The sequence below is a fragment of the Meles meles genome, chromosome X (assembly GCF_922984935.1).
Source record: "Meles meles chromosome X, mMelMel3.1 paternal haplotype, whole genome shotgun sequence".
Taxonomy (NCBI): domain Eukaryota; kingdom Metazoa; phylum Chordata; class Mammalia; order Carnivora; family Mustelidae; genus Meles; species Meles meles.
In genome coordinates, this window is record NC_060087.1 from 77934754 (window position 1) to 77961503 (window position 26750).

A 26750-nucleotide genomic window follows, 5' to 3' on the forward strand; every position below is an offset into this window, starting at 1 on the left:
CTAGAAAAGGTTTTTTGGGGGTTTTTTTGGGGTTTTTTTGTTGTGTGTTTTTTTTTTTAATAATCTTTGCTCAGGGTACCTGGGTGGCTCAGTTGGTAAGGCTGATTTAGGCTCAGGTCATGATCTCAGGATCCTGAGATGGAGCCCTGCATTATGATTCCTGTTCAGCACGGAGTCTGTTTGTCCCTCTCCCTTCCTGCTGCCCCTCCCTCCACACATGTGCATACACACACGCTCACTTTCTCTCTCTCTTAAATTAATAAATCTTAAAAAAATGAAAATGATCCATGCTCAGGTTATGAAGTTGTAGTTGTTAATTCTTTTTCTTTTTTTTTAAATGATTTTATTCATTTGAGAGAGAGATTGAGAGAACGAGTGGGAGGAGGAGCAGAGGAAGAAGCATACTCTGCAGAGCAGGGAGCCTGTTGCAGGGCTCTATCCCAGGATCCTGGGATTATGACCTGAAGCAAAGGCAAACGCTTAGCTGACTAAGTCACCCAGCGCCCTGTAGTTATTTTTTTATAAACAATTTCGGTACTTTATTAGACATTTCATATATATTCCTTTAAGGTAAAACACCACTGACTAATTCACTAATTGTATAATTCTCTTTAGATGGAATTTTAATAATCTCAAAATATTTAATAGAAATAATTATAGCAATAACCAAAAACTGGCCAAATGTATAGTTGTTAATATAAATATATAGTTATTAACAATGTGATAAGATTGTCAGTCTTTCTTAAACATGTGGGATTATGTATGATTTATATATGTATATATTATGCACACATGTATCAGCAAAGGATTTTTGGCATGTGGAGTGGCTGCTTGCTAGCTGACATAAGGCTTTTGTATAGACTATGGTAATTGTGCTCTTCCTAGAAGTCTCTTCTGGGAAGATTTCTATCACTATTAATACTGAATCTTTCAACTTCTATGCCCTTAGTCTTTTGCAACAGAATTGTGCAAAATCTGATCTCTTTACAAGAAGGTACTTAATGAACACTGCATCTCCACAATTCAAGATGAATCTCTTTCTCAGTTGAGGGAAACAAAGAAATAATAAAACATCACAGTACTAGAAATTGGGAGATGTAGTACATGCTTTACCACTAAGTTGAGTGGCCTTCGGAAAATCGCTTGAAGTTTCTGTCAGCCCCCTCATCTGTAAAATTAACTGTAAGACCCTTTGTTTTAAATTCTTATTGACTTGCATTGTCAATTCTCATAGCTTACCAGGACACTAAATAACTATAATCAAGATCGTCACTAGAGAAAGTCCTAGTAGGGAGATTTCCTGTAGAGCTTTTTCCCATAGGACATAGTTGATATGTGAGTATATAATTAGTATTACTTAAGAGTTTGGCAGTTTTGAGCACATGATGGTTTGACTTAGATTATTCTAAACTAAGGTTAACCTATAGTTAGGACATGTTAGTATCCTGGATATAAATGCTCAGAATATGAATAAATGGTGAATCTTAAATTTTAGACATGTGAAACAACAGGCATGAAGTATACATTCAAAATTTAAAAAAAAAAGTATAGTGATATATCCACTTCATGTTGGAATAAATTGTCATAAAACATGAAACTTTCTTCTGAAATAACTTAAACTTCATATTTGTTGGCCCCGAGGAGTTTAGATTACCTTCTTCAAAAACTCTCTTCCTTTATACCAAACATGTAATAATAGAATCATAAAAGGATCAAAAGCAAAGCATTGCCTCTTAACTTCCATTGGTGTAATATTGCACTTGTGTTTAGATCGATGGCTTTTCATTATTTATTTCATTTTTATTTTCAGTGGGTCCCTATGTATTAGAAACTACTTTTAACTTTTAAATGAAAATTTGAGAATTTAAACAAGTTTACTCTCAGTCTATTTGATTTTTAAAGCTATTAAATTTGGTAATTGCATGGTAATCCTCTTTTAGTTTTACAGGTACACTTTTCACTTATTTTCCTTACTATTTAGTATCTGCTGGCCACCTTTATACATGCTTGCCCATTCTGTTTCCTTTGCTTCTTTTTAATCTTGTCTCTCATTTCTTTTCTTCCCCCTCCTTCTCCTCTTCTTCTTTTTTATTTTGGCCTTGTCTCTGTATGTATTATTTATTATGACCTCTGTTAAAGTTACATTTAAGAGCTTGAGCTATGTTCTCCTTCTCCACCCCCCCCATTCTTTTGGAAGTTAAATTAGGCACCATGAAAATATTCATAAATTTGTTACTCAACTAAAAGTTATACTTTATAATTTATAAATTATAAATTATTATAAGTAATACTTTATAATTTTGATCTAATGAAATGTCGGATTTTTACCATTAAAACTAAAAAGAAGCAAACATTTCATAAGATATCTGAGAAATACTTTGTGGGAGAAAGGTCAAATAAAATACCTTCTAAATGTAGTGAAAATTGAAGTTTTAGCCTTTTTAGGTATTCATTTATCCATTCTTATAGTGCACACTTTTGTGGTTGTATTTGAGCCTAGAAAACAAATGAAAATGGTGTCTCCTCTGTTCACTCTGACACTTAACCAAAACCCAGGCTCCATTTACCTGGGTTTATAGCTTTTATAATGCAGCACAGCTTCTCAAAAGGGGAGAAAAATAGATGGTATGGGAAAACCTATACAAAGGCTTATTGCTTCTTTAACTGGCATATAGTATACAAAAGAGCTTTACAACATTTTACCCTTTTTGTTCATTTTAATTAATTTTCCTCACAAACATTGGAGAATTTAACCATGAATTCTAGACATCTCCAGGAAGACCCAATGACATAAGTAGAATTACTTAAGAAAATCATATCAGAGCGTGTCTGGGTGGCTCAGTCTGTTAAGCATCTGCCTTTGGCTCAGGTCATGATCCCAGGGTCCTTGGATCAAGTCCTGCATCGGGCTCCCTCCTTCTTGGGGAGCCTGCTTCTCCCTCTCCCTCTGCAGCTCCTTCTGCCTGTGTGTATGCTCTTTCTCTGTGAAATAAATTAATAAAATCATAAAAAAAGAAAATCATATCAGTATGTACTTCACATGTTTTTCTTTGTTAAAGAAATACTGAGTATTCACATATTTCTCCCAGAGCTTTATGGAATTTTTAGGCAGGCTAATGTAAATCATATCTGATAAGGGAAAAAACTCCCAAGATATAGTCATTTAAAATAAAAAAAAGATAAGTAACTGGATTTGAAAAACATTCATATAATTAGGTAGAACCTCATTATGGAGGTATATGTTTTTAGCAGATCAATGTAAGTTTCTTTTTTAAATTAAAGATGTGTTGCAAATACATTTTGAATGAAGGTTCTTTTTTTTTTTTTTTCTTAGTTTGGACTGCAAAGAATTCTAGGAGATGAAAGGAGTCTTTTGCTATTGGCAAGAGCAGTTGATCCCAAACAACCCAACATGATGACTGAAATAGTAAAAATACTTTCTGCTATTTGCATTGTTGGAGAGGAGAACATGTAAGCATTGCTATATTATGTTAACTGCATGGAAAATGGCACTTGAGAAATTAAAATTCCATATTTTGTGCTTTTCATTAGATAACTTGCATGAAAACAATATTACATTTTAGAAAATAATTTATTGGCATTTTATCATATCGATTTACATTTCAGCATTTTTTAAACTTTTTGAAACAAATAGATTTAAACAGATAGAATCCAAACGGGACATTCTTCAAAGTTGGATTCAGAATGAATGAATAGAATTTTATCTAGGTGAAGGGAAAGGAATCGTTAGAAATACAGGCTGAATACAGAGACACACACACACACACCCCGCATAAGCCCAGTATAAAATTTGACTTCTTTAACTCACTGAATTGGCTAGATGCTTTTGTTGTTCCATTATTTTATTTAAAATAATATTTTATTTATTATTAAACAATAAAAATATTAATTATTAATTACTAAATAATAAAATTAAAATAGTATTTTATCTAAATAGTATTTAAATATTTTATCTGCCTGTAATAAGTGAAAAAATAATTATGTATAAAGGGAAGTAAACTAACCTTTTAAAAGGAAAGAACAAAAAGACTGTTTGCATTTATTCGAAGTGCATGTATGTGTTAATTTTAAGAAATTGTTGCTGAATGTACCTTAGTTTATGCCTTTTTAAGGAAATAATATTGACTGAGAAGGAAAATTTCAGATTTGATGTCATTAACTAGTTAGTATGGAACCATTGTGATAAAGAGTGAAATATCTGCTAAGGACACGAGGTAAAATATTTTCTTTGAAATTTTGTGTGACAGTAACAATTTCAATTTCAATCAGAACAAGGCTTTGCAAAGATTTCAGAATATTCTAATACATTGACTTTTTCATACCTATTAGAATAGAATGAGATCTTGCTTAATGCTGCTTAGTGTCCTTAGAGACCAAATGCCAAACACTAAACAAAAATATTATCAGAGAGCATTAACTCTTACCTTACTGAGAACAAATTAAGAATGAACTAACATATGCAAAAGTAGGAATTCTTTAGGTTATATGAGTAAAAAATATTTTTCTCGTCAATTGGATTTTCAACACTTAATTCATATAATATAACCTATTGTGGTATAGTTGTAGCTCTAGTTTGATAAACACAGTATACTGCATAGAGGTTAATTTGATTCAGACACTGTATAGCAATAGTTTCCAATATTTTAGTTCATGTAAATAGTTGTCTTGTGCTATGTAATTATAGATGATTCTCTTAATTACCTAGACTTTCCTCTTTCAGTTTTTCTTTCTTATTCCATTTTCAAAGGATGTTGATTTTTTTAAGTTTTTTCAGATGTACTTGCTCTTTCTAGTATTATAAAATCAGTCTATTTACATGTGAATAAAGTTTTAATAATCATAGATGTCATATTATGCTTAAGTAATTATTAATATTTATGTTAACACATGAAATACCAAACCTGGAATTTTAAATTTCAGTGTTTATCAAATAAATATATTTTAAAATATGTTACCCAGTAAATTTATTTTCCTCAAGGTTTTTTAATTGAAGTTTCATTTATTTAAATAATTGAGTTTTCATTTTCTGTCCTAAAATTATTTAAATCTATCAATATTTGACTTGTAGAAATATGTGAATAGGAACAGAACCCTTTTTTTTTAAAGGTTATATTTATTTATTTGACACAGAGAGAGAGACAGCTGGAGAGGGAACACAAGCAAGGGGAGTGGGAGAGGGAGAAGCAGGCCTCCCGCTGAGCGGGGAGCCAGATGCGGGGCTCAATTCCAGGACCCTGGGATCATGACCTGAGCTGAAGGCAGATGCTCAGCGACTGAGCCACCCAGGTGCCCAGGAACACAACTCTTAAATTGTAGTGGTCTCTACATCAAATGCCAGAAAGAAACTAAGACTGAAAGAAAGTGATAACCCATATTCATGTGTGTGTAAGACGGATTTCTCATTTCTACTCCCCCCCCCCATAGTCTAGATAAACTTCTAGGGGCTATAACTACAGCAGCAGAAAGAAATAATAGGGAGCGATTTTCACCAATTGTGGAAGGATTACAAAATCATGAAGCTTTGCAATTACAGGTGAGTTGGTTTTGTCTTAAGTTGCTTCTGGGGTTTATATTTAAAGTTCTTGTTTTGTATGACACCAACTTGTTCTTAGCTATCATTTAAATAGAATGGAACATAAAAATGAAATTCTTCCTATTGCTTGGTCATTTATAAATGCTAGACGTTTTATCTGTTAGAATAACAACTTGTTTAAAATTAGGAAAAGGACTTCTGGTTACTATAAATATGGTATTCAGTAAATAGTAAACCATGAAAATTAAAACTTTACCAATAATCAGAGCGACAAGGAAGAAATTTAGCCAATAGTATTATACTAACAAATATTGATGAAGTCTTTGTGCTTACTCTAGAAATTTAGGAAATCTAAGCATACCTTTATGTCCTCACACAACATTCAGAAGTCTGACTCACCAGAATAAGGTGGGGACTGAATTGCAATTCTTTGGTTAGAGTCTATCTAATAGCTCTGTGTATACCCAGCCTAAACGTCTTATTTAGAAAATGACAAAACTCACTATCTTTTCTCAAATGGTTTCATGAAATGACCCATTTTATGAAAGATAACTTTGTTCTTGAGTGATGAGAACTCATATTTATTGGCCATATTTATGGTAAGAGATCATGGACTAAGCATTTTAACTTATATATATATTAGCTGATTAAATGTTATTAATTAATTTAATTAATTTAATTAATTAATTAAATCAATTAAATGTTATTAATTAAACAACAACCCAGCTGTGCAGGCACTATTACCATCTCCATTTTGTTTATAAGATGAATAGGTTTATTTAGAGTAGATAACTTGTCTAAGCTGACATAGCTTGTAAGTGGTAGGGTCAGAATTTGACATCAGGTTTTTTGGTCTTCAGTTTTCATCTCTTTCTTTTAGACAGTGTTTACCATTTAATACACCACAGGGAACTCTTTCTGAATTATTTTTTTAAACTCCTGTAGTATCATTCAACAAAGATGATGTAGTTTTGGAATATAGGTGAGGTTTGATAGGGCCTGGAACCAATGGCCAAGAAAGAATTCTTGAGATGTCTTTGGAGCAAAATGGTGGCTTTTTTTAAAGCACAGGGACAGGACTCATGGGCAGAAAGAGATGCTGTACCTGGTTTGAGAGGGTTACTGATTATATACTTGGGAGTCGGGGAGGTGAGGAAAAGCCAGGTTTTCGAAAGAAATTTCATATGCCAAAAAGGACCCGCAGGTTATAAGGACATTTAATTGTATCTACATTTCCTTCTAGAATTTAAGTTATTGCTAAGAATGCTTTTTTCTTATAAATCACTAAGACATTTGTAAACCGAGGAAGACACTTAACTTACAGGACTGTAATCTTTATAAGTTAACCATTTTTTTTTCCTTCCCTTAGTTTAGGGCAGCCAGGTGTGCCTGAGGAATGTCACACATATCTCACCTGAGAGTGGTGAGGGGGTTTGTGGGGCATCAGCTTGTGCTTTGTCCTTAGCTTCCCTTCTGTTCTCTTATCAAAGAGAAGATGGTTCCACATTTAATTTTATCAAGTGATTTAGTAGTAAGTGTTTAAATGTTAAAATTTCTTATCTGATGTAAAACAATGTACTTTCTCCTTTTTTTACTGTTTTATAAAGTATTAGGGTTTTTTTTTGTTTTTGGCCAAGGTTTGATACTATAAGAGATAGATGAATTGTCTTGTCCAAAGAGAATGCTATAGTTTTACAAAACGATAATGTCTCTTTAAATATTTAAGGATCTTTGTTAATTGTTACTTCTCCAATTATGATGATCATTTTGAATAAACTCTTATGGTGTGTCTTTTATATCCATTGTATCACATTTTTAATAGTTGGGATATTTCCTTCTATTGTTGATGTAGGAAAGATGTTAGTGTTCAAAGCCCATGACCAGAAAAGAATTCTTAGGAAGTCTTTGGTGCAAAAGGTGATTTTATTAAAGCAAGAGGCTAGGACCCCTGGGTAGGAAGAGCTGCACTGGGGTCATGAAGAGTGGCACATTATATACTTTCAAGTTTGGAGGGGGTCAGGGATAACATAAATCTCTAAGAAATTTTGGAAGCAAGGTTTCCAGGACCTTGAAGGGGCTAGCGGTTGTTAGGAAAAGGTTATTTATTACTATCTAATAAAACCTTAGTTATGAGACCCTTCAGACGTATGTCAGTGGTTATGCTTGGGGGATGATAAAGGAAGTTTCTAAAGGAATTTTTTTTTATGTTAAAGTAGACTTACACGATCCTGAGGGTCAGCTAAGATTCCTTTTTGCCTTTAGCAGAGCATTAATATCCAGGCAGCTGAGTTCCTAGAGGAATATCACTCTGCCCATTTTAAGAACTTGTGAAAGGGCTACAAGTAGTAAGGAAATTTAATTTTTCTTTTCCCTTTGTATCCTACATCACTGTTTCCCCTTTTAAATATACTTATAAAATTTATCTCAAAATTTTTAATATCTTTACTGAAAGATTTGAAAACTGTACTTTTTAGATGAGTTCTTGAAATATTTCTTCTTATTCCTGTAGTTGGTCTTAACTAAATTAACTAAATTTCACTGGCATTCAGTCATATATAGGAGTTTCTACTTGTCTTGCAATGTTAAGTATTTTAGATATATTCAAAGTTTTCATTACTCACTCAGATGACTCACTCAAAACCACACAGCTATTGAGGTGTTTGAAGCCAGGTGTTTATGATGCAACATTTGTATACTGCATTTTCTGACCTTTAAAATGACACCCCTCCATAGAGTAGTTCACCCCAACCAATAAGGTAGAAATGACAAATGCTAGCCTTCAATAAATTGGATTGAATAGAATGATAAAATGGCAAATTGTTGACAGGTAGCATATAGAAGAATTACATACATCTTGCTAGATATTCAAGAAATTTTCAATACTGATTATACATGCAAACATATGCAAATCATAACTTGAAGTTTCCTATTTTGATGAGCTAACAATTAGTAATTTGTTATATACAGAGCCTGTTACTCTCATAAGAATTGTGACATGGTTTATTTATTTGGACTGTCATGTGATTGAAAAAATATCATCTAAAAGTTCAAAAATATATTCAGAATACAAAATGAAAACCAAAAGTCTAAAAAATAATTAAATAATTAAAATTATTAATTTTAAAATATTAAAAATTAAAATTATTATTAAAATAATATAAAAATGTTGTTTAAAGTATAATTAATGCTGTATTGTAACAGAATTACTTCCTGAGACTATGATAACGTTTTGAGAAGTCTCAGGATAGTACAGAAGCAGTTAAAGTAATTCTATTAAAATACAGCACTAATTATATTTTAAAAAAACAGCTATATGCAATTTTCTCTTTTTGTTATTTTAAAACATATTGCTAACTTCTTACAGAGGTTTTTTAGCTCATCTTTAAAGAGAAATTATGTCCTTGTGGTAGTATTTTCATAATCTTCAATAGCTCAACTAATAGACAATAAATTATATATCTCCATAAGCTCTCTTTATTGACTTCCCTTCAGCTTCATGTATTCTCAGTTCTCACCCAGACTACAACACCTTTTGATCTCAGTTATTCTTCAAACTAGCCTCTCATCTTCCTTATTTTATAGTCCCAGTCTCTAAAAGAATCATCTATTGTTGTTTTCTGTGTTTCCTAAATTAACACTCACAACTCAACATTTTCAGTTCTTAAAAAGGTCGATAGTGATCCTCTGATTTCAAAATCCAATGGCCTTTTTCTAATCATCATGTAACTCTATTAATCACCTCCCTCTTTGAAAATTTTACTGCCTTGGGCTTTATGGACCCCGTTCTTTTCTTCGGACTACTTTTGTTTTTTCTCTTTTTCATGCGTTTGTCCTCCTCTTGGATATTTTGTTTTCTCTGGTCTATCCTTGGCTATCTTGTAGTATTATTTTTGTTTAGACATATGTACGTACACTTGCATATGTACAGACACACATATTCTATCTTCCTCATAAATATTCTCATTACTTCTCTAGCTTTATCATCCAGCTGTATTCTAGCAATTCCTCATAATTGTAATTCCATTTACTCTCTCTCTCTCTATTCAAACCTATATGCCCCAATGCTTAACTGTATGGCTTACAGGCAACACAAAAATGAGAAGTTAAAGATAGCATTTATAAGTCATATACCAATATTCTAATACTTTACATATGTTACCTCATTTTAAAACTCACAGCAGTTCTATGAGATAGTAGTATCCCCATTTTGTAGATGAGTAAATAGGCTCATAGAGGTTAGATAACTTCTCTTTTTTTTTAATATTTTTTATTTATTTGACAGAGAGAAATCACAACTAGGCAGAGAGGCAGGCAGAGAGAGAGGAGGAAGCAGGCTCCCCGCAGAGCAGAGAGCCTGATGTGGGGCTTGATCCCAGGACCCCGGGATCATAACCTGAGCCGAAGGCAGAGGCTTTAACCCACTGAGCCACCCTTGCACCCCGAGGTTAGATAACTTTTCAAGGGTCACAGTATAATTTGGAGACAAAAATCCAGATTGGACACTAGGGAATCTGGTTCCAGAGTATATGCTCTTAACCACTACATGTTACCTCTTCTTACCAAAACTAAGCAAATAGCCCTACATATCTCAGTAGCTTCTTTTTTTTTAATTTTTAAAAATTTTAATTTTATTTTTTAAATTTCTTTTCAGTGTTCCATAATCCACTGTTTACGTACCACACCCAGTGCTCCATGCACGGCATCTCTGTGTTACATCATAGCTCACTAACTCACATATTTTTTTAAAGATTTTATTTATTTAACAGAGAGAGAGAGATCACAAGTAGTCAGAGAGGCAGGCAGAAGAGAGAGGGGGAAGCAGGCTTCCTCCTGAGCAGAGAGCCTGAGGATCCCAGGACCCTGAGATCATGACCTGAGCCGGAGGCAGAGGCTTAACCCACTGAGCCACCCAGGTGCCCCTAACTCACATATGTAATCACAGCCCTGAGTCAGCAAGGAAACAGTCGTATCTAGGATATTTTGTTCAGGAATGTGGGAATTATCTAATTCATTTCTGAAAGTGTTTTGTGCAAAAACAAGTGTTTCTGCTTACATAGACAAACCCTCATATATATGTACTGATTCTTTGTCAACTTGATTCTTTCCATACTGGTTCTCAAGTATTGAGATTTTACTCTAAGCATACTTGTAAATTAGCTACTAGTGTCCTTATACCATCATATATGAGGAAGTAGCCTTGGATGAACATTTATCATGTCAGTACCAGTACATTTATAATAAAACAAGGAGCTGCAGCTTATGAATAAGGAAAAAATTTGTGGAAAAGTAGATGAGTGTGTTAAATAGTAAGTGTTGAATGAATATCTGATATCACTAAGAATATGTGTTCTGTTTATTGACAGTATTATATTATGACCATTTAAAAAGTTGAATTAGTATAATTGGGGGTTGTATAGGTATATTTGTGCAATATCTTCATTTGTCAAGCGCTTGTATCAAGCACTTACAAAAGTAACTTCTGACTTAAAGAAGGATGCCTTTCATTTTATATCTATTTCAAAGTTGAGTAATTGTCAAATCTAAGACTTTTTTTCTAATGGAGGGTCACTAGTGACACTCCATAATATAAAAAGCAAGGCCCTTTTTAAGTTGTCATATTGGCTTCTCCAGTATCATGTGACACTATTGTTCATTCCTAACAAAGCTCTCTCCTCCCTCAACTTCCATGATACTAAATTCTACTTGTTTTTCTTTTACCTATATTTTACATTTTGAATCTTCTGTCTTGAATCTTATGTCTCTATGCTTGGCCCTTAAATATACTGCTTTCTAAGAGTCTGATCCTTAGTTCTTTAGTTCTTTGCTTTGCCCAATTTGTATGTTGTCCTTAGACAGCCCAATCCATTCTTATGACTTCCATCTAGCACTTCTATGTTATGAATTTCTGTGTACTCTTCTTTTTGAAATCCTTCTAACTCAGATCCCATATGTTCAGTTGTCTCCTGACTGAATTTCAAATTCAGTATTGTCCTTAATTATACTTACCTTCCTTTTCTTCATCCTTATCCTTCTAACTCCAATCACCTCTCCAATCTTAACCTGCCTTTCTTTTGTATTCCCAATCCTAGTTAACTTTAGCATTATCTACCAAGTTGCATAAACCAGAAACGTAATAATCATCTTTGAATCTACTCTTCCTCTTTTGACCATTCCTTCAATTACCAAATCTTACCAATTCTAATTCTGTAGTGTTGTTTTTTTGTTGTTGTTGTTCATTTGTATGGTATCCTTTTCCTTTCACCTCTTCTGCCAATTCTTTGTTTCAGTGCATTGTTATGTCTCATTATTTTGCCATTTTCCTGGACTCTTAAATAGCCCCCTTTAAATCATCTTCCACAGACTTATACTTCTGAAATGCAGTTCTTGTCACATCACTGCTTCAAATTCAAGAAAGTCTTTCTATAGCTTCTAGGATAAAAGTATTATCTTAGTCTACACAAAATACTTCGTCATCTGATTGTTGTTTTCTCTGTCACTTCATGTTTTACCACTCTTCTCCTTATACTTTCTGGTCCAGTCATACTGTGCTCAGTTTCTTGAACATTTTATGCTGTTTTTTCCTTCTACCTCCATACCTTTGTACATGGCTTCCTCCTGCCTGAACTCCTTCTCCATTTCTTGACTTAATTAATAACTCCCTCTGTATATTTATATATTTCTTGGTTGGTACTTATTTGACTTAAACCATCTTTTTTCCTAACTCCTGCTGGGCTAAGATAAAGACATTAACCTTGTTAATGTCAACAAAGTACTTAATAAGGTCAACTGTATGACAGTGTCAATAAAATTTTAAAAGCACGCTTTGTCACAGATAATGGCAGTATGGATAATCTGTCTGAAAATGCCCTGGAGTTGGCAGTTATTGTACTCTATAGCTCTTAGAATTGTGATCAAACAGATAGATAGATGCTTACATAGTTTTCAGAGCTGATAAGTTAAAATAAATAAAAGGTTTTAGCATTTTCTCAATAATTTTATGAAGCTGTTTTGTGTTAAAATAGTTCCCCTCTCTACCACTTAACTAAGAAACTGAATACAATTTTTTTTTTCTGGTAATGATATGTCTCCTGCCAATAAAATTTGACATGTTTAATTACCAGTTACCCATTATATTTTAATCATTTTATTGAGGACAATTAGAGGTTATACAGAAAACCCTAAACAAATGTGGAGCCTTGCCTTTAGAAAGTTTATAGTCTCTTTTATGATACTTCACAATGTGTATCAGATCCCATACCCCAGGATGAGGACAATAGCATCCTGTAACTAAAGAATGTAGATGATTAATCATGTAGAAATGGAGATCATTGAAATGCAAATAAAGAAACTTACCTTTTTAGGGATTAGAAATCAAAATTTTGGTCCCAGCTTACCATATTTATTAATAAGGAAGAAAAATCACTGACTTACTATGAATTTTAAATTTTAATTCTCATGGAAGCTTTATTTAAAACAGGTTTGGCAGACCATTTTGAAACTTAAAGCTATTACAAAGAAACTAAGCAAGAAAAAGAATCTGGATAGTGGACTTTGTGATATTCAATTCAAGGGCACTTGTTTTCTTTCCAGTACAAGGAAAAATGTTATTCAGTAATGCCAGATTTGTACATTGTAGTGTTGTAGAAAGAATCCAAAACTAAAAGTCATGAGATATAAGTTCTAGTTATATCTTTATGGCTTATTATTAGCTATGTGATCCTGGGCAAATCAACTAATCTTTCTAGGTTTTCAGTTTCTTTACCTTTAAAAAGCACATCTAACCAGAGTATTTGGTATTTTTGAGTAGTACTCTGCTTTAAAATCACATGATTCTTCGTTTTCTATATCAGGGGTTAGATTTTCTTTTTCTTTGAAAGCAAACTGAGTTTTCATTGTAAGCAGACAGTAATAATTTTAAAGATATATATACTTGGAAGTTGAACATACCAATTTTCAAACCTTTATTATTTGGGAACGAGTTTTGTACTTCTTTGGAGCCTAGGTTTTAGATATTAGGCCAGAAGACTTCTTCATTAAAGTCTCCAGTGCTATGCTATCCAATCAAATTTTCTGCAGTATCCTGTATTTATGGTGTCCAATATGGTTGCCAGTAGATACATGTGGCTGTGGAACACTTGAACTGTTGCTAGTGCTACTGAGCAACTGAATTTTTCCTGTTAGTTATTGTAATTAAGCTAAATTTACATTGTGACTAGTGGCTCTGTATTGAACAACATAGCTCTAGTGTGTGTGTGTGTGTGTGTGTGTGTGTGTGTGTGTGTGTGTGTGTGTATTTGCATGCATATGTATGCTGAATAGGGATGGGGTGGCAGGAAGTAAAGGAGAGTGAGAGACCGTTATTCTGGGAATAGGATGCTGCCCATACTTCATGAAATGGAATGTAACACATTTCAGTTACTGTTTTCTGCCTTTCCTGTTTTTTTGTCCTTTTGCATTTCGTTACGAATTTTGATAACCACTTTGTTTTTTTAATAGAGATATAAATGACATATACAATAGCCATTTTATATACTGTTAATATTGTTTATTTTGTTAATATATTATATATTATTATATATTGTTATTTTAAATATATTTGTTAAATATATTTATTTTTGTTATATTGTTAAAATATATTGTTAAAATAATTGTATGCTGGGCTGCCTGGGTGGCTCAGTCTGTTAAATGCCTGCCTCCAGTCCCAAGATCAAAGCCTTGGATGGTCTCCTTGCTCAGCAGAGAGTTTCCTTCTCCCTCTCCCCCTCCCTCTGCTCCTTCTCTCTCTCTCTCTCTCACTCACCCTGTCTCTCAAATAAATAAGTAAAATCTTTAAAAAAATACTTGACTATTTTTCTAATTAACTTAAAGTTTCAAAACTGGATATTTCTAGTGTATTAAACATGATGCAATAGTTAAATTTTCTTATTTTACCCATCCTTAAAATCTTTTGTCATGCGAATCTATGAATGGAGTTAATGAGCCATCTGGATTATACTACTTAATTATTCTGTATTTGGAGTAAAATGATACGGTTGATAATCATGAGTTTCCCCCTTACTATGTGACCATGTATAAGTTACCTGCTTTGAGCCTCAGCTTCATCATCTGTGAAATAAGGATAATAGTAATACTGACTTTGTATGGTTTTTATGAGGATGAGACTAGATGGTGAATTATATAAAGCCTCTAATACTGTTTATATAATAACAATCATAATGATGATGATGAAGAAAATAGTTTGGGGTTCTGTATTTAACTATAAATTCAAATTCTACATAATGGGCATTTAATGTTTGTAATTTAGTAATGATATCTTCTGACATTGAAACTAATTATATTGGGGCACCTGGATGGCTTAGTGGGTTAAGCCTCTGCCTTCGGCTCAGGTCATGATCTCAGGGTGCTTGCTGGGATCGAGCCCCACATCAGGCTCTCTGCTCAGTGGGGAGCCTGCTTCTCTCTCTCCCTCTGCCTGCCTCTCTGCCTACTTGTGATCTCTGTCTGTCAAATAAATCAATAAAATCTTAAAAAAAAAAACTAATTATATTTTTAAAATTTAATTTTGTATTTGTAAATGACAATTATTTTGGTTTTGGATTGATTTTATTTCTGTCCTCTAAAAAAGACAATGATTATGTAGTAGCATAAAGGAATGAAGCTAATTAAGATGATTTTTTTGTTCTCCACATTAAAATATAAATATTTCTATAAAAGAGTATCACTTTAGGGGCACCTGGGTGGCTCAGTTGGTTGGACATCGGCCTTTTGTTCAGGTCGTGATCCCACGGTCCTGGAATCAAGCCCTGGGTTAGGCTCCCTGCTCAGCTGGGAGTCCACTTCTCCCTCTCCCTTGTCCCCCCCACCCCGCCCCACTTGTGTTCTCTGTCTCGTTCTCTCTCAAATATATAAATAAAATCTTTAAAACAAAAGGAGTATCACTTTAGGAGAAAACGTTGAAAAATGACACGATGGTATAACTATTCTGCTTATCTTATTTGTAATTAATTAGATATCTGTTAGAATTTGATAAACAATAAATAGTACATTGATAAACCAGTGCCATTACCTGTTTAAATTACTGGCTTCAAAGTGTATCCCAACTTTTTTTTAGCATTCAGTTATATATTTATACATCATGTGTAAAGTAAGTAATAGCAATGCAGCATTTCATATTAAATGTGAAGTTATTTTGATGTTGATACATTCATTAATTTTATTGACTTACTATATCATCTTTTAATCTAAATACTTTGTATAAAGGTACAGTTCTAAGATTCATTAACTTGTTTCTTATGTGAATGTTCTCTTGTAGGGTATTAATACAAGCCATTAAGCTAGAATATCTTCTGGCAAAAACAGTCCTAGCAGATGGCAACTTTTCTCTCTATTAATTTTGGATTGGACATGTGTTTTGGCTTGTTTGGTCATGTCATAGTTGTAGCATTGAACAAGGATCATTCAAGCAAATGGGAGGATAATATAGCTCTGGACATGTACAGTATATAAGCTTATATCCCAGCCTATGGAAACTAAAGACTTAGGTATTATCTTGCTATAAATAGAAAAGTTAAGTAATCTATTAAGGTATAAGTGTCATAGTAACTTATCTGAAATGTCTTTTAAGATAATAGCTGGTTTTGGAGTGCCTGGGTGGCTCAGTGGGTTAAAGCCTCTGCCTTTGGCTCAGGTCATGATCTCAGACGGAGAGCCTGCTTCTGCTTCTCTCTCTGCCTGCCTCTCTGCCTACTTGTGATCTCTCTCCCTCTCTCTGTCAAATAAATAAACAAAATCTTAAAAAAAAACCCCCCAAAACCCCAGTTTAGTCTTAAAAAAAAAAGATAATACCGGTTTTGGCGAGTGTTTAATCAGTAGTCTTAGTGTTTCGTATTGACATTCGAGCATTCATAGGTGTTAGAGGCATTGGACTACATTGTTGAATTGTGTTTTAGATATCTAGTAATGTTAGAAACAACTTTAGTCATCACTTTTTATTATTTGTTTATTTTCAGCGTAACAGTGTTCATTGTTTTTGCACCACACCCAGTACTCCATGCAGTACGTGCCCTCCCTATTACCCACCACCTGGTTCCTCAACCTCCCACCCCCCCCGCCCCTTCAAAACCCTCTGGTTGTTTTTCAGAGTCCATAGTCTCTCATGGTTCATCTCCCCTTCCAGTTTCCCTCAACTCCCTCTCCTCTCCATCTCCCCATGTCCTCGGTGTTCTTTGTTATGCTCCACAAATAAGTGAGACCATATGATACTTGACTCTCTCTGCTTGACTTATTTCGCTCAGCATAATCTCTTCCAGTCCCGTCCATGTTGCTACAAAAGTTGGGTATTCATCCTTTCTGATGGAGGCATAATACTCCATCGTGTATATGGACCACATCTTCCTTATCCATTCATCCGTTGAAGGGCATCTTGGTTCTTTCCACAGTTTGGCGACCGTGGCCGTTGCTGCAATAAACATTGGGGTACAGATGGCTCTTCTTTTCACTACATCTGTATCTTTGGGGTAAATACCCAGCAGTCCAATTACAGGGTCATAGGGAAGCTCTATTCTTAATTTCTTGAGGAATCTCCACACTGTGCATCACTTTTAAAGCATGCAGCTTTTGATTTTTGAGCCTGAATGTGAGGTAGATGGACAAATCTCCCTAAAGGCTGCTTAGATGCATAAGATATTCATAAGATAATAGATATATAAAAAAGAAATATACCTTTAATCTTTTCTTTCTAGTTGGAAAAATATTATAATGATAAGTCTGGACAAGTCAAGTCAAAATACATTTGAAATATTTTCTTTTGCTGATTTTTTTTTCTCATACTAACTTTTGATTTTTTGTGTCTCCTTCTATATATTCTTGATATCTTTACTAAATCTGGAATTTTCAGGAGTCCTCTCAGAGTTAGCTCTTTGAACATTGTACAGTTTGCTCATTTCATATTTTTTTTAATTGCATACTTTTAAGAATAATCAACTTAATGTGCAGATCCTCAATTAATCTATTAGGTAGTTGCCTTAGACTTGAGCATCATTTCCCCAAAATACTATCAGGAATAATCTATGGATCACCTGGCAATTAGTATTTTGTTGATTACCTTCTAGCTTGCAATTACCAGAAAATAAGTCCCCTTTTATAAAAGGGAACCTCATTCTAAGAAGGTTAGAAAAACCAAACCTTTCTGACAGTGTCAATGTAATTAATGAATCACCTTCACTTGAAAACAAGCCCTTATCTTCACTTTGTCATGCAATGTACATTAACATTGGTGTCACAGTGCCTTCTAGTTGATCTTAATTCACTTGCACTCATTTTTATACTTGGTAAATTAATTCATCTTAATCATATATTTTAGTACTCTACATATTTTGCAAGTCCATCCCAATAATAGGATGGAGACAGTATAAATTAGTGTAATAATTTCTCTTAAGTTTTCATTGTCCTCTGTTTAGTATCAGGGTACTTGTTTTGATTTATTTTAGAAAAGTGTTTATGATCATATGGAATTGAGGCCAAGTGTATTCTGAGGACAGTTGGATAGGAAAGACCCATTTCATGATATTTTTAAAGGGCTCTATATGCAGATGTTTAGAACTTTGAGTTTTTCAGAGTTTGATATTCCTTCATATTGTTTAACAAATCATACCAATACTTGACTATCCATCGTGACACCATTAGAATTATTCTGGGCATTAGAAAGTGACTTTTGTTGTTTATGCTGTAATGTCATAATCATCCTTATACTTGTATAAATATTTACATTTCTTCTAATATTTTATCATATATGTGTGTATGTCTTTAGTGAATAGAAAAGCAATGATCTGAATGCACTAAGTAAATATTTTGTTACTTAAAATAATTTTTAACAAATTTTGCTTTCTAATTGCAGGTGGCCTGCATGCAGTTTATAAATGCCCTTGTCACTTCACCTTATGAGCTTGATTTTAGAATACATTTAAGGAATGAATTCCTACGTTCAGGACTAAAAACAATGTTACCAGTAAGTTGAGTGTGCACATTAAGTTTGCTGATGAACTTTTTAACATTTTTCTCTCTTTAGACAAACTACTTGCGACAGATTACATAAATGTTCCTTGCTGTATTTTCTTTGTACAGCATTAGACATTTTGTAAGCTTTTCTATTTTATAGTAGTATCAGTCTTTATATACAACTGTTGATTCAGAATTCTGCTAATGTGTCCAGAAGTGATGTGGATGTTCTATTTGTTTGTTTTTTATTTTATTTGTTTTCTTAAAGTTGAAAGGGAATTTCTTTTCTTCGAATTTGAATACTGAGAACACAAAAGACTACTGCTTTTTGTTTTTCTTTAGCTTCAATTTTCATTGAAAAGTTTTTGCTTTCCTCTTTGATAACTTAGATTGGTATCATTTATATTCATTTATATTCAGCATAAGTATTTATAGAATTTTGACCAGTATATTCTAGATATTTAGGCATGGTATTCTTGTTACAATGCTATAGAGACTTTTCTAAAAAGTTTTATTTCTTAAATTGTATGTGTATATATGCTCTAGTTATAATACTGTTAAAACATTTTGAAATAACTTTATAGGCTTGATCTGAATTAAATGAGGACACTTATTTTATAAACACAAATATAGCTAAAGTGACTTTGTATTTAATTTAGTATGTTAATGAAGAGGGATTTGTTTAAAACCATGACTTTCTTAAGAGGCATGTAAAGTTTAACTAGTCTCTTCATTTAAGGTCCTCAGGGAACACCTGAGAAAAAAAGAAGCAAAAGGGAATAAAAAAGCAAACAAAACAAATGTCTAGTGAACACGTATATAATACTTAGAGTACTAGAAATACCAAAATCAGGGAAAATTTCCTGATGAGAATGAGAGTGTATCATGCATCTGTAACTTGTGTTCTGATAGTCTTAACTGAAAGTAGTTGAAAACTCATCATCATAAAATGTATCCTACAGTGGATCTACTGAAACCCACTTTGATAAGATGTATGATTTGATCTGTCTGGTTTTAGAAAGTTTTGTGTCAATTACACTTGGAGTGGTACTTTAATCCATGACTTTAAAAAACAGGGAATTGGTTTCAGTGAATCAAAACAGTGTTTTAAGTGACCCATATGAAGGTTCAGTGTGCAATTAACTAGGCACATCCACTAATTGTGTGTGTAACACATTTATTCTTGTTTTGTCACAAATCTTTCCTCATGAAAAGTCTGTGGCTTTAGGTAGCTACACATAATGTTAACAATCTTGATTCTAGTGTGGCTTTTGAATTGCCTACTCATTGGTTTCCATGCTTGTTCTCACTGGGGTGGTCCTCATTTTCTGGGAGAATATCAATGTCTTTGGACACTTGCTGAATACAGGGGCTCCTTAGCATCCTCTGTTCATTTACTAATATGCCACATATTGTGCTGTTACTCTTTCATCTTTTATTTCCCTGTGTCTATTTATAATTGGATATTCATTTTATGCCTTACACTACTGAATGTTTGATCAAAAATACTGTTACTCTCATTTTAATTTATTTACGTTGTCGTCTTCTCAGAAAGAGAATGAATGATAGCTCTTGTTCTTACCTTTAACTTTTCTTCTTTATTCATCTTTGCTGGATTCAGTGGACTCATGGTATATTTGATTACACTGACAGTGAAGATTTTGCCTCTGTTTTTTTAAGCTACACTTTTCCATTGGCACCATAGCTGTATATGAAGCCTCTTGTGGCACCAAGTACTTCTTAATAAATGCATTCTTCATATATGTATCCAGTTTGATTTTTCTTTCACTGTCATATCTCTTCAATATGACCCGATTCCCAGATCTCAGTGATTCCTCAGCAAGATAAAAGTAGGAAGTGTGTTGTGTCTTCCTTCTAATATTTTGGAATAGAACCTATAAGGATTCTCAATTTTTTTTCTCCCTAAGACAATGGAGCAAAATATGGTTACATATAGCCCTGGTTCTCAACTAAAGAGGTCGGACATGTCCCCCTAAAGAGAATATATCAAAATCTTATTGAGGGTAAGGCAGAGATGTTGGTTTGAAAAGAAAACAAATCCTCCCCAGGTCCTTCTTATATATAAGATGAGAATCAGAATTCAGGCAGATAGACCCAGAAGAGTTAGAGATTCTTTCTTTAATACTATAGATTTCACAACTGATGTTGTTCTTACAGTTTTATTTTGTTTTTAATGTATATTAGATGTACCTGGCATATCAGTTATTATATAATGAAATCACTATTTAATTTACTAAATACTTAAGTTTAAACCACTGGAATTTAGGTAGCATGGAAGCACGTGCATGGAAGCTTAATAATGTATTCGTAGATAAGTCTTTAACAGGAGGTAATGCTTAATTTTCTAGAATCTATAATATTCAAAGCAGCAAATTAGATATGGCTAAGGCTAATACAAATTGTTGATACATGAATAAAAAATTAGACCTATCTGGTTGTATGGAAGTGTTGAATCACTATATTGTACACCTGAAACTATTATTATACTGTATGTTAACTAACTAGAATTTGAATTAAAACTTAAAAAGAATTACACCTCTCTGGAATCATTAAGTGTTAGGGAAGAATCATTCTTAGTATTTCAGTAACTCCTGAGACCATAATAATAATATAGTACAGTAGAACTTTTTTCTTTTTTTTAAATTTAATTTAATTTTTTTTCCGTATTCCAAAATTCATTGTTTATGCACCACATCCATTGCTCCATGCAATACATGCCCTCCATAACACCCACCACCAGGCTCACCCAATCCCTCACCTCCTTCCCCTCCAAAGCCCTCAGTTTGTTTCTCAGAATCTCTGATTTCCAGCACTAAGAATCCTCAAGGCAGGGATGATTATTTTAATTATATTCTGTAAAAATTTATTTTCTCAATTCCCCCATCTCTATTGATAAATTACGATGTTTAAAGGGAATTTTTACTTTATTTATATGGAAAATTCTTTTCAAAAAAATAAAATTCTTTTCATAAATATGCTTTAGTTATTTGGGATTAGTGAGTTGTTACATACTATACAGTGATTTTTAAACTAGTATTTGCTCTATAGTTAACTCATATTGATTTCTTGTGAAGTTTTCTCCAACTGCCTTTTATTTAGTGAAATAAATATAGAAAGTATGAGGCAAATTAGATATGTGAAGGAACAGGAAAGTAAGAAATCATGTCTGTAGGCAGCACGCATCTTTTTTTTAAAATACCAACAAACTTTTCTTATTCTGTTGAAAACTCAATTTTGATTGCTTGACTGGTAATCAGTCATATACTAGTAATGGAATTTCCTTTGAAGTATACTATATTATAGAGATTTAATTATATGTTTTAGTGACTCTGCCAACAGTGTTTCATATCCATACAATAATTCTGTTAAAAAACCCCTGAAAATATTTATAATATTTCACCTAATTATTAGTTAATAATACTGTAATTCAGTAATGTTATGATATTCTGCAGTTTAAAGTATAAAACCTTAGTGATGCATCTCCATTTCCTTTTATAGAATGTTATATTTATGCTATAGAAAACCTTGTTTATTTCATTAAGAATTTATGGGTACATTTTTAAAGGTTTGATATTTGACTGAAAGTTAGCTTTATATATGTGTATGTATCTATGCGTATATATTTATTATAATGGAGATTATTAATAAACAATATAAAATTGCATTTATAGGTCTGTGTTCTTATATTGTGCTATATTTGTTCATATACTATGTATCTATATATATTGTATAACTAATGTGTTGTCCTAATTAAAAACAGTTAAACATTTAATTATTTATTTTCACAGAAAATCTTTTAATTACGCAGATTGATTCCATGTTTTATAATGTTTTGATGCTAATTAAATGGCCATATTTAAATTAGATTTTTCTGTTTTTCTAACATTGAAAAGTATTCAAGATTTGTAGTGAGCATCTAAGAAAGAACATATTATGCTAGAAGAATAAGGAAAAATCCATATTGTAAAATTTGTTAACAGTTACTTCTTCAATGATCAGCATATTAGGTGTGTCTGGCTTTTGCTCTCGTCCAACTGGAGTTCTGAAACCACCCAATAATATACCCACCAATGATATAAAATTTTGCATTCCAGTAGATTTTAAAAGTGGAAAACTAGACTTAAAGCAAGTTTCTAAAGAGGGAACTAAGTGTAAATACATTTTTTGTCATATACTTTATATGAAATTTTATAGAAACATACTAATAAGTATTTTCATATGTTCTATATGTAAATTTTCAGTAAACTATTATGTGAATGTTAGAAAAAAATCTAGAAATTGCATAAATATACATTTGGCTTTAGTGATAGCCATTACATCTCCTTTTATAGTTGTTCTCTTGAATAAAAATAAGACACAAGAAATGAATCCAGTTTTGTTTTATTAACCTAATTTGAAGTACATCATGCTTGCATTTCCTTTTAGAATTCAAGCTCAACTCTGAAATCCTAGTCCCACTTTCATAATCACCCTTGAGCATCCACAGTTGGAATTATCGATTTGGGTTTTGAAAGCTGCAACTTAATGGACACATATTAAAAGATATTCCAGGTGATATATATTAAGCCCAACAATCTCTAGTGTGGCATGCTTCCAAAGATTTTGTTCATACTATTATTTTAAAGATTATCAGAGGTTTGTAATGCATGTGCTCATAATATACTACGAAAACAAATCTTTGATGCCCAAGTTGGTATTTTGTGATTCGGTTAAGCAAAAATGAAAAGTGGGGGAGGAGGCTAGTCATGCAGCTTGATAAAAAATCCTGACACCTTTTGCTTCAAAATCACAAAATATCATTTAAAATAAATCTCTTTATATAACTTTCTATGCCATACTTGGGACTGTTGTGCTTGAATATATCCTTGCATTTATTCTTCATTAATACAGTTGATCTATATTTACATTTTTTGCCAGAGGCATATGTGAATGTTCTAACTGCATGAATTCTTTTGTGATCTTTGATTAGTGTATTCAGTCAAAAACAACATTCAATTTGGGTTGTTAACAATTAGTTTTTCCCCCTTTGCAAAAGTGATTGTTAATTTTTAATGTAAATAATCAAAATCTGGGGCATAAAAAGAAAATGCAATGAATGCAATGAGGTTCTTTTATTTTAAAATAGGAAATACAGAGTACACTTAATTTCTCTCAGAAAACTAAAGTGCCTGGGTCAATATAAAATCATTTTTGTGTTTGTAAATGAATGATAGTGTCTGTGCTTTATTACCAAAATATGGTATTGTCAAACTGTTACTCATCTGTTAAGTTTTATGTTTATATTAGGATCTAAAGGAAAAAGAGAATGATGAGCTTGATATTCAGTTGAAAGTATTTGATGAGAACAAAGAAGATGACCTAAATGAATTATCACACCGTCTCAATGACATTCGAGCAGAAATGGAATATCCTTTTGACAAACCACAAAAGTAATTGTGAAATCTTGTGAAAGAGATTTGTGGGTGATTTTGTGGACCAGTATTAGAATTTTGGTCTGCCAGCCTAATTTTTATTCATTTATTTGTATTAGTACTTCAGTATGAGGCTGTCCTTGAGATTCATGTTGAGGAACTGTCAGACTGTCCTGGTGATTTACACAAACTATATTGAAATCTGCACAATGACTTGCTGTATTATATATACATTCAGCTCAGTAGTCTCGAGTAGATAAGGACCTAAGGCATATACCTCATGTATAAGAATTTGAGGAGAAAAGTTCGCTGAATTCATATGTAACTATAGGTAGTATATTTCTTCAGTATATTGAAATGTACTCAAATGTTTTAGAAATATAATTCAATTCAAATAAATGCCCTATTCTCAATCCAACTATTTTGGTTCCTTAGTGAAAAAAAATGTTTGGATATAATAGTATCTGACTATAATAAGGCTGTCTGATAGAAGCATTTGAGTCAAATACAACTAGTGTATAATCTTCTTATGGCAATGATTTTATGTGAAATTATTTTAGATCTAAAAGATGGTTGTCACAGCATTTCTGGCTATTTGTTTCACACTCAGTAAATTTCTTACTTATGGCTTTTGGGAAGCTTAGGAAATACTTCAGAACTAAAATGAACTTTGAGATGGAATTTTTCTTTAATTCTTCTTCCTCTTCCTCCCTGAACTGCCAACCCCCCCCCCCCAACAAACAAACAAAAACCTGCTGGAATATTTCTCACCTTGAAACTCCTATAGTACTTTCTGTCTTATTTATGTACACTTCTGTGTCCCTATGAGATTGAGGGCAGAAGTCTTATGTTGCATCTTTTTCCTCCAGTGCTGCTATTGAAGTATCTTATACATAAGTATTGGGTAAATGTGTGTGCAATGGATAACAATGTCATTATTATAAGGGATCAATGCTAGTAATTCCTTATCCATCCTTAGTGACTCTAGCCTACAGTCATTTCCATAATATTAAATGCTTTCTATATTAATATATATCTTGCTTCCTTGCTTTGTATACATTTATCTTATAATCAAATTTTACCAGAAAGCTGTTTTGGGTTTCATTCTGTAACCACTTAAAAGACCTTATGAGATTTTAACACAACACTTTTACATAGGGTCTAAGAAATAATCTATCATATACTTAATTCTACTTCAGAGAAAATGTTGACATTTCAGGTTATTTTTAGAGTGTTGGATTATATTTCCTTTTCCACTTTTCTTTTACATTGATTTTCCAGGTCCTCACTTTTATTATAAAAGTGAATCCAGTTTTAAAATTTGTTGTCTAGTTTAGTAAAAGCATCTAAACTTTTTCCAGTCTTTTGTATCCAAAGAAAAATGATTCAAGTTCTACAGTCTTTACTTTCCGTTTTTCTAAATAATGAAATACAGATGAATCAGACAATAACAACTTCACATCTAGTAAATATTTTATCATTATAAAATTAAACTGGTTTGTGGTATTTTAGCAGTCCATAGAATGTTTCATTACATTTAGTATTATGTGGTGGTGAAAAGAGAGGAGTAGTGGCTTACATGAATAATATAGGTCCTCTATCACAGCCACAGGATGATCAAGAGGAAACCGTTTTCTCTAATGGCATTGCTGTTCCAGTCATACCAGTTATCATCTGTAATTCGTAATGAATAACTGATGGCTTAAAGTTTTGATGATTAAATGGTCTGGGAAATATTTTTAAGTTTGTTTCTCTCATTAAAAGAGTAAAGTTATTCAATAGGCTAAATTTATTAATGCAAAGTTTGAAATACTGGATCATGGAGTTGAAGGTTTAGAAACAGGGAAACAAAATAGTACTTCAGTGTTTTAAAAAATGATGCTGCTTTTGTTATGAATGAAACTTCATCAAGAGCTTTATTTTTTTTCCTTTACTTACTTTCACTGATATGAATGAAGTATATCATCTTCTATATAACATGTTGAAGGACACTGCTGCTGAAAATTACTTATTATCCATTCTACAACATTTTTTGCTCATCAGAAATGATTATTATATCAGGTAAGAGGCAGTTCTGAGAGTACTAGAATTTGTGTAATTTGAATTTAGTATTTAAGGGAAACTAATAATATAGTTTATCCTAGGTAGTGTAAGCATATATATGTACATACATAGTGTATAAGAGTTTCATAACTTTGCGTAACATTTTTTAAAAGGTGTGAATTTATTTTTAATTCAGACAGAAGGATTTATTTATAAAACCGGGTACCCCCATGACAGGACATTGTGTAGCAAAGAACCCAACAGATTTTACTGAACTTGTGATGAATTTTCTTTGCTAGAGAATGATAGCACAGAATAAGCGCTGAAATGACTGTAGTGGAACTTTTAAGTTCATGTACATTTTATTTCATTTTATTTTTTAAGTTCATTTACATTTTAATAAGTTAGGTTTTACTTTTATTTCTCCTTTCTAATATTTATTTAATAATAGATGTTATTTTAGTTAAGAAAATAATACTGATATTTCAGCTTTATATCCAGTAATATAATTCTTTAAGATAAATGATTATGATGATCAATAACGTTAGAAGTTTCAGAGTCTGGTAACTGCAAATAGAATGATAGAAAAAGGTTTCTGAGTGACTGAAATTATCTATAAGCTATGGTCATGATCTTACATTTAACTATTCAAGAGACTTTTAGTTGTTCTTCATACTCTAATATGCATGAAATTCTGGCAACCTAGGTTCCCTGATTTCTCAAAA

The 26750-nt window shown here is 32.5% G+C and overlaps 1 protein-coding gene across 3 annotated transcripts in view; it reads left to right on the plus strand.

The window, feature by feature from the left end:
* The window catches only part of DIAPH2 (diaphanous related formin 2), a 1125504-nt gene that overhangs the window by 327143 nt on the left and 771611 nt on the right, over positions 1–26750 (plus strand). For all 3 annotated transcript variants that reach the window (XM_045995095.1, XM_045995096.1, XM_045995097.1), the window contains 5 exons: positions 3335–3471; positions 5446–5554; positions 18450–18560; positions 23858–23976; positions 25927–26043. In XM_045995095.1, the coding sequence (XP_045851051.1) occupies positions 3335–3471; positions 5446–5554; positions 18450–18560; positions 23858–23976; positions 25927–26043 (593 nt within the window). The remainder of the gene's footprint in view (positions 1–3334; positions 3472–5445; positions 5555–18449; positions 18561–23857; positions 23977–25926; positions 26044–26750) is intronic.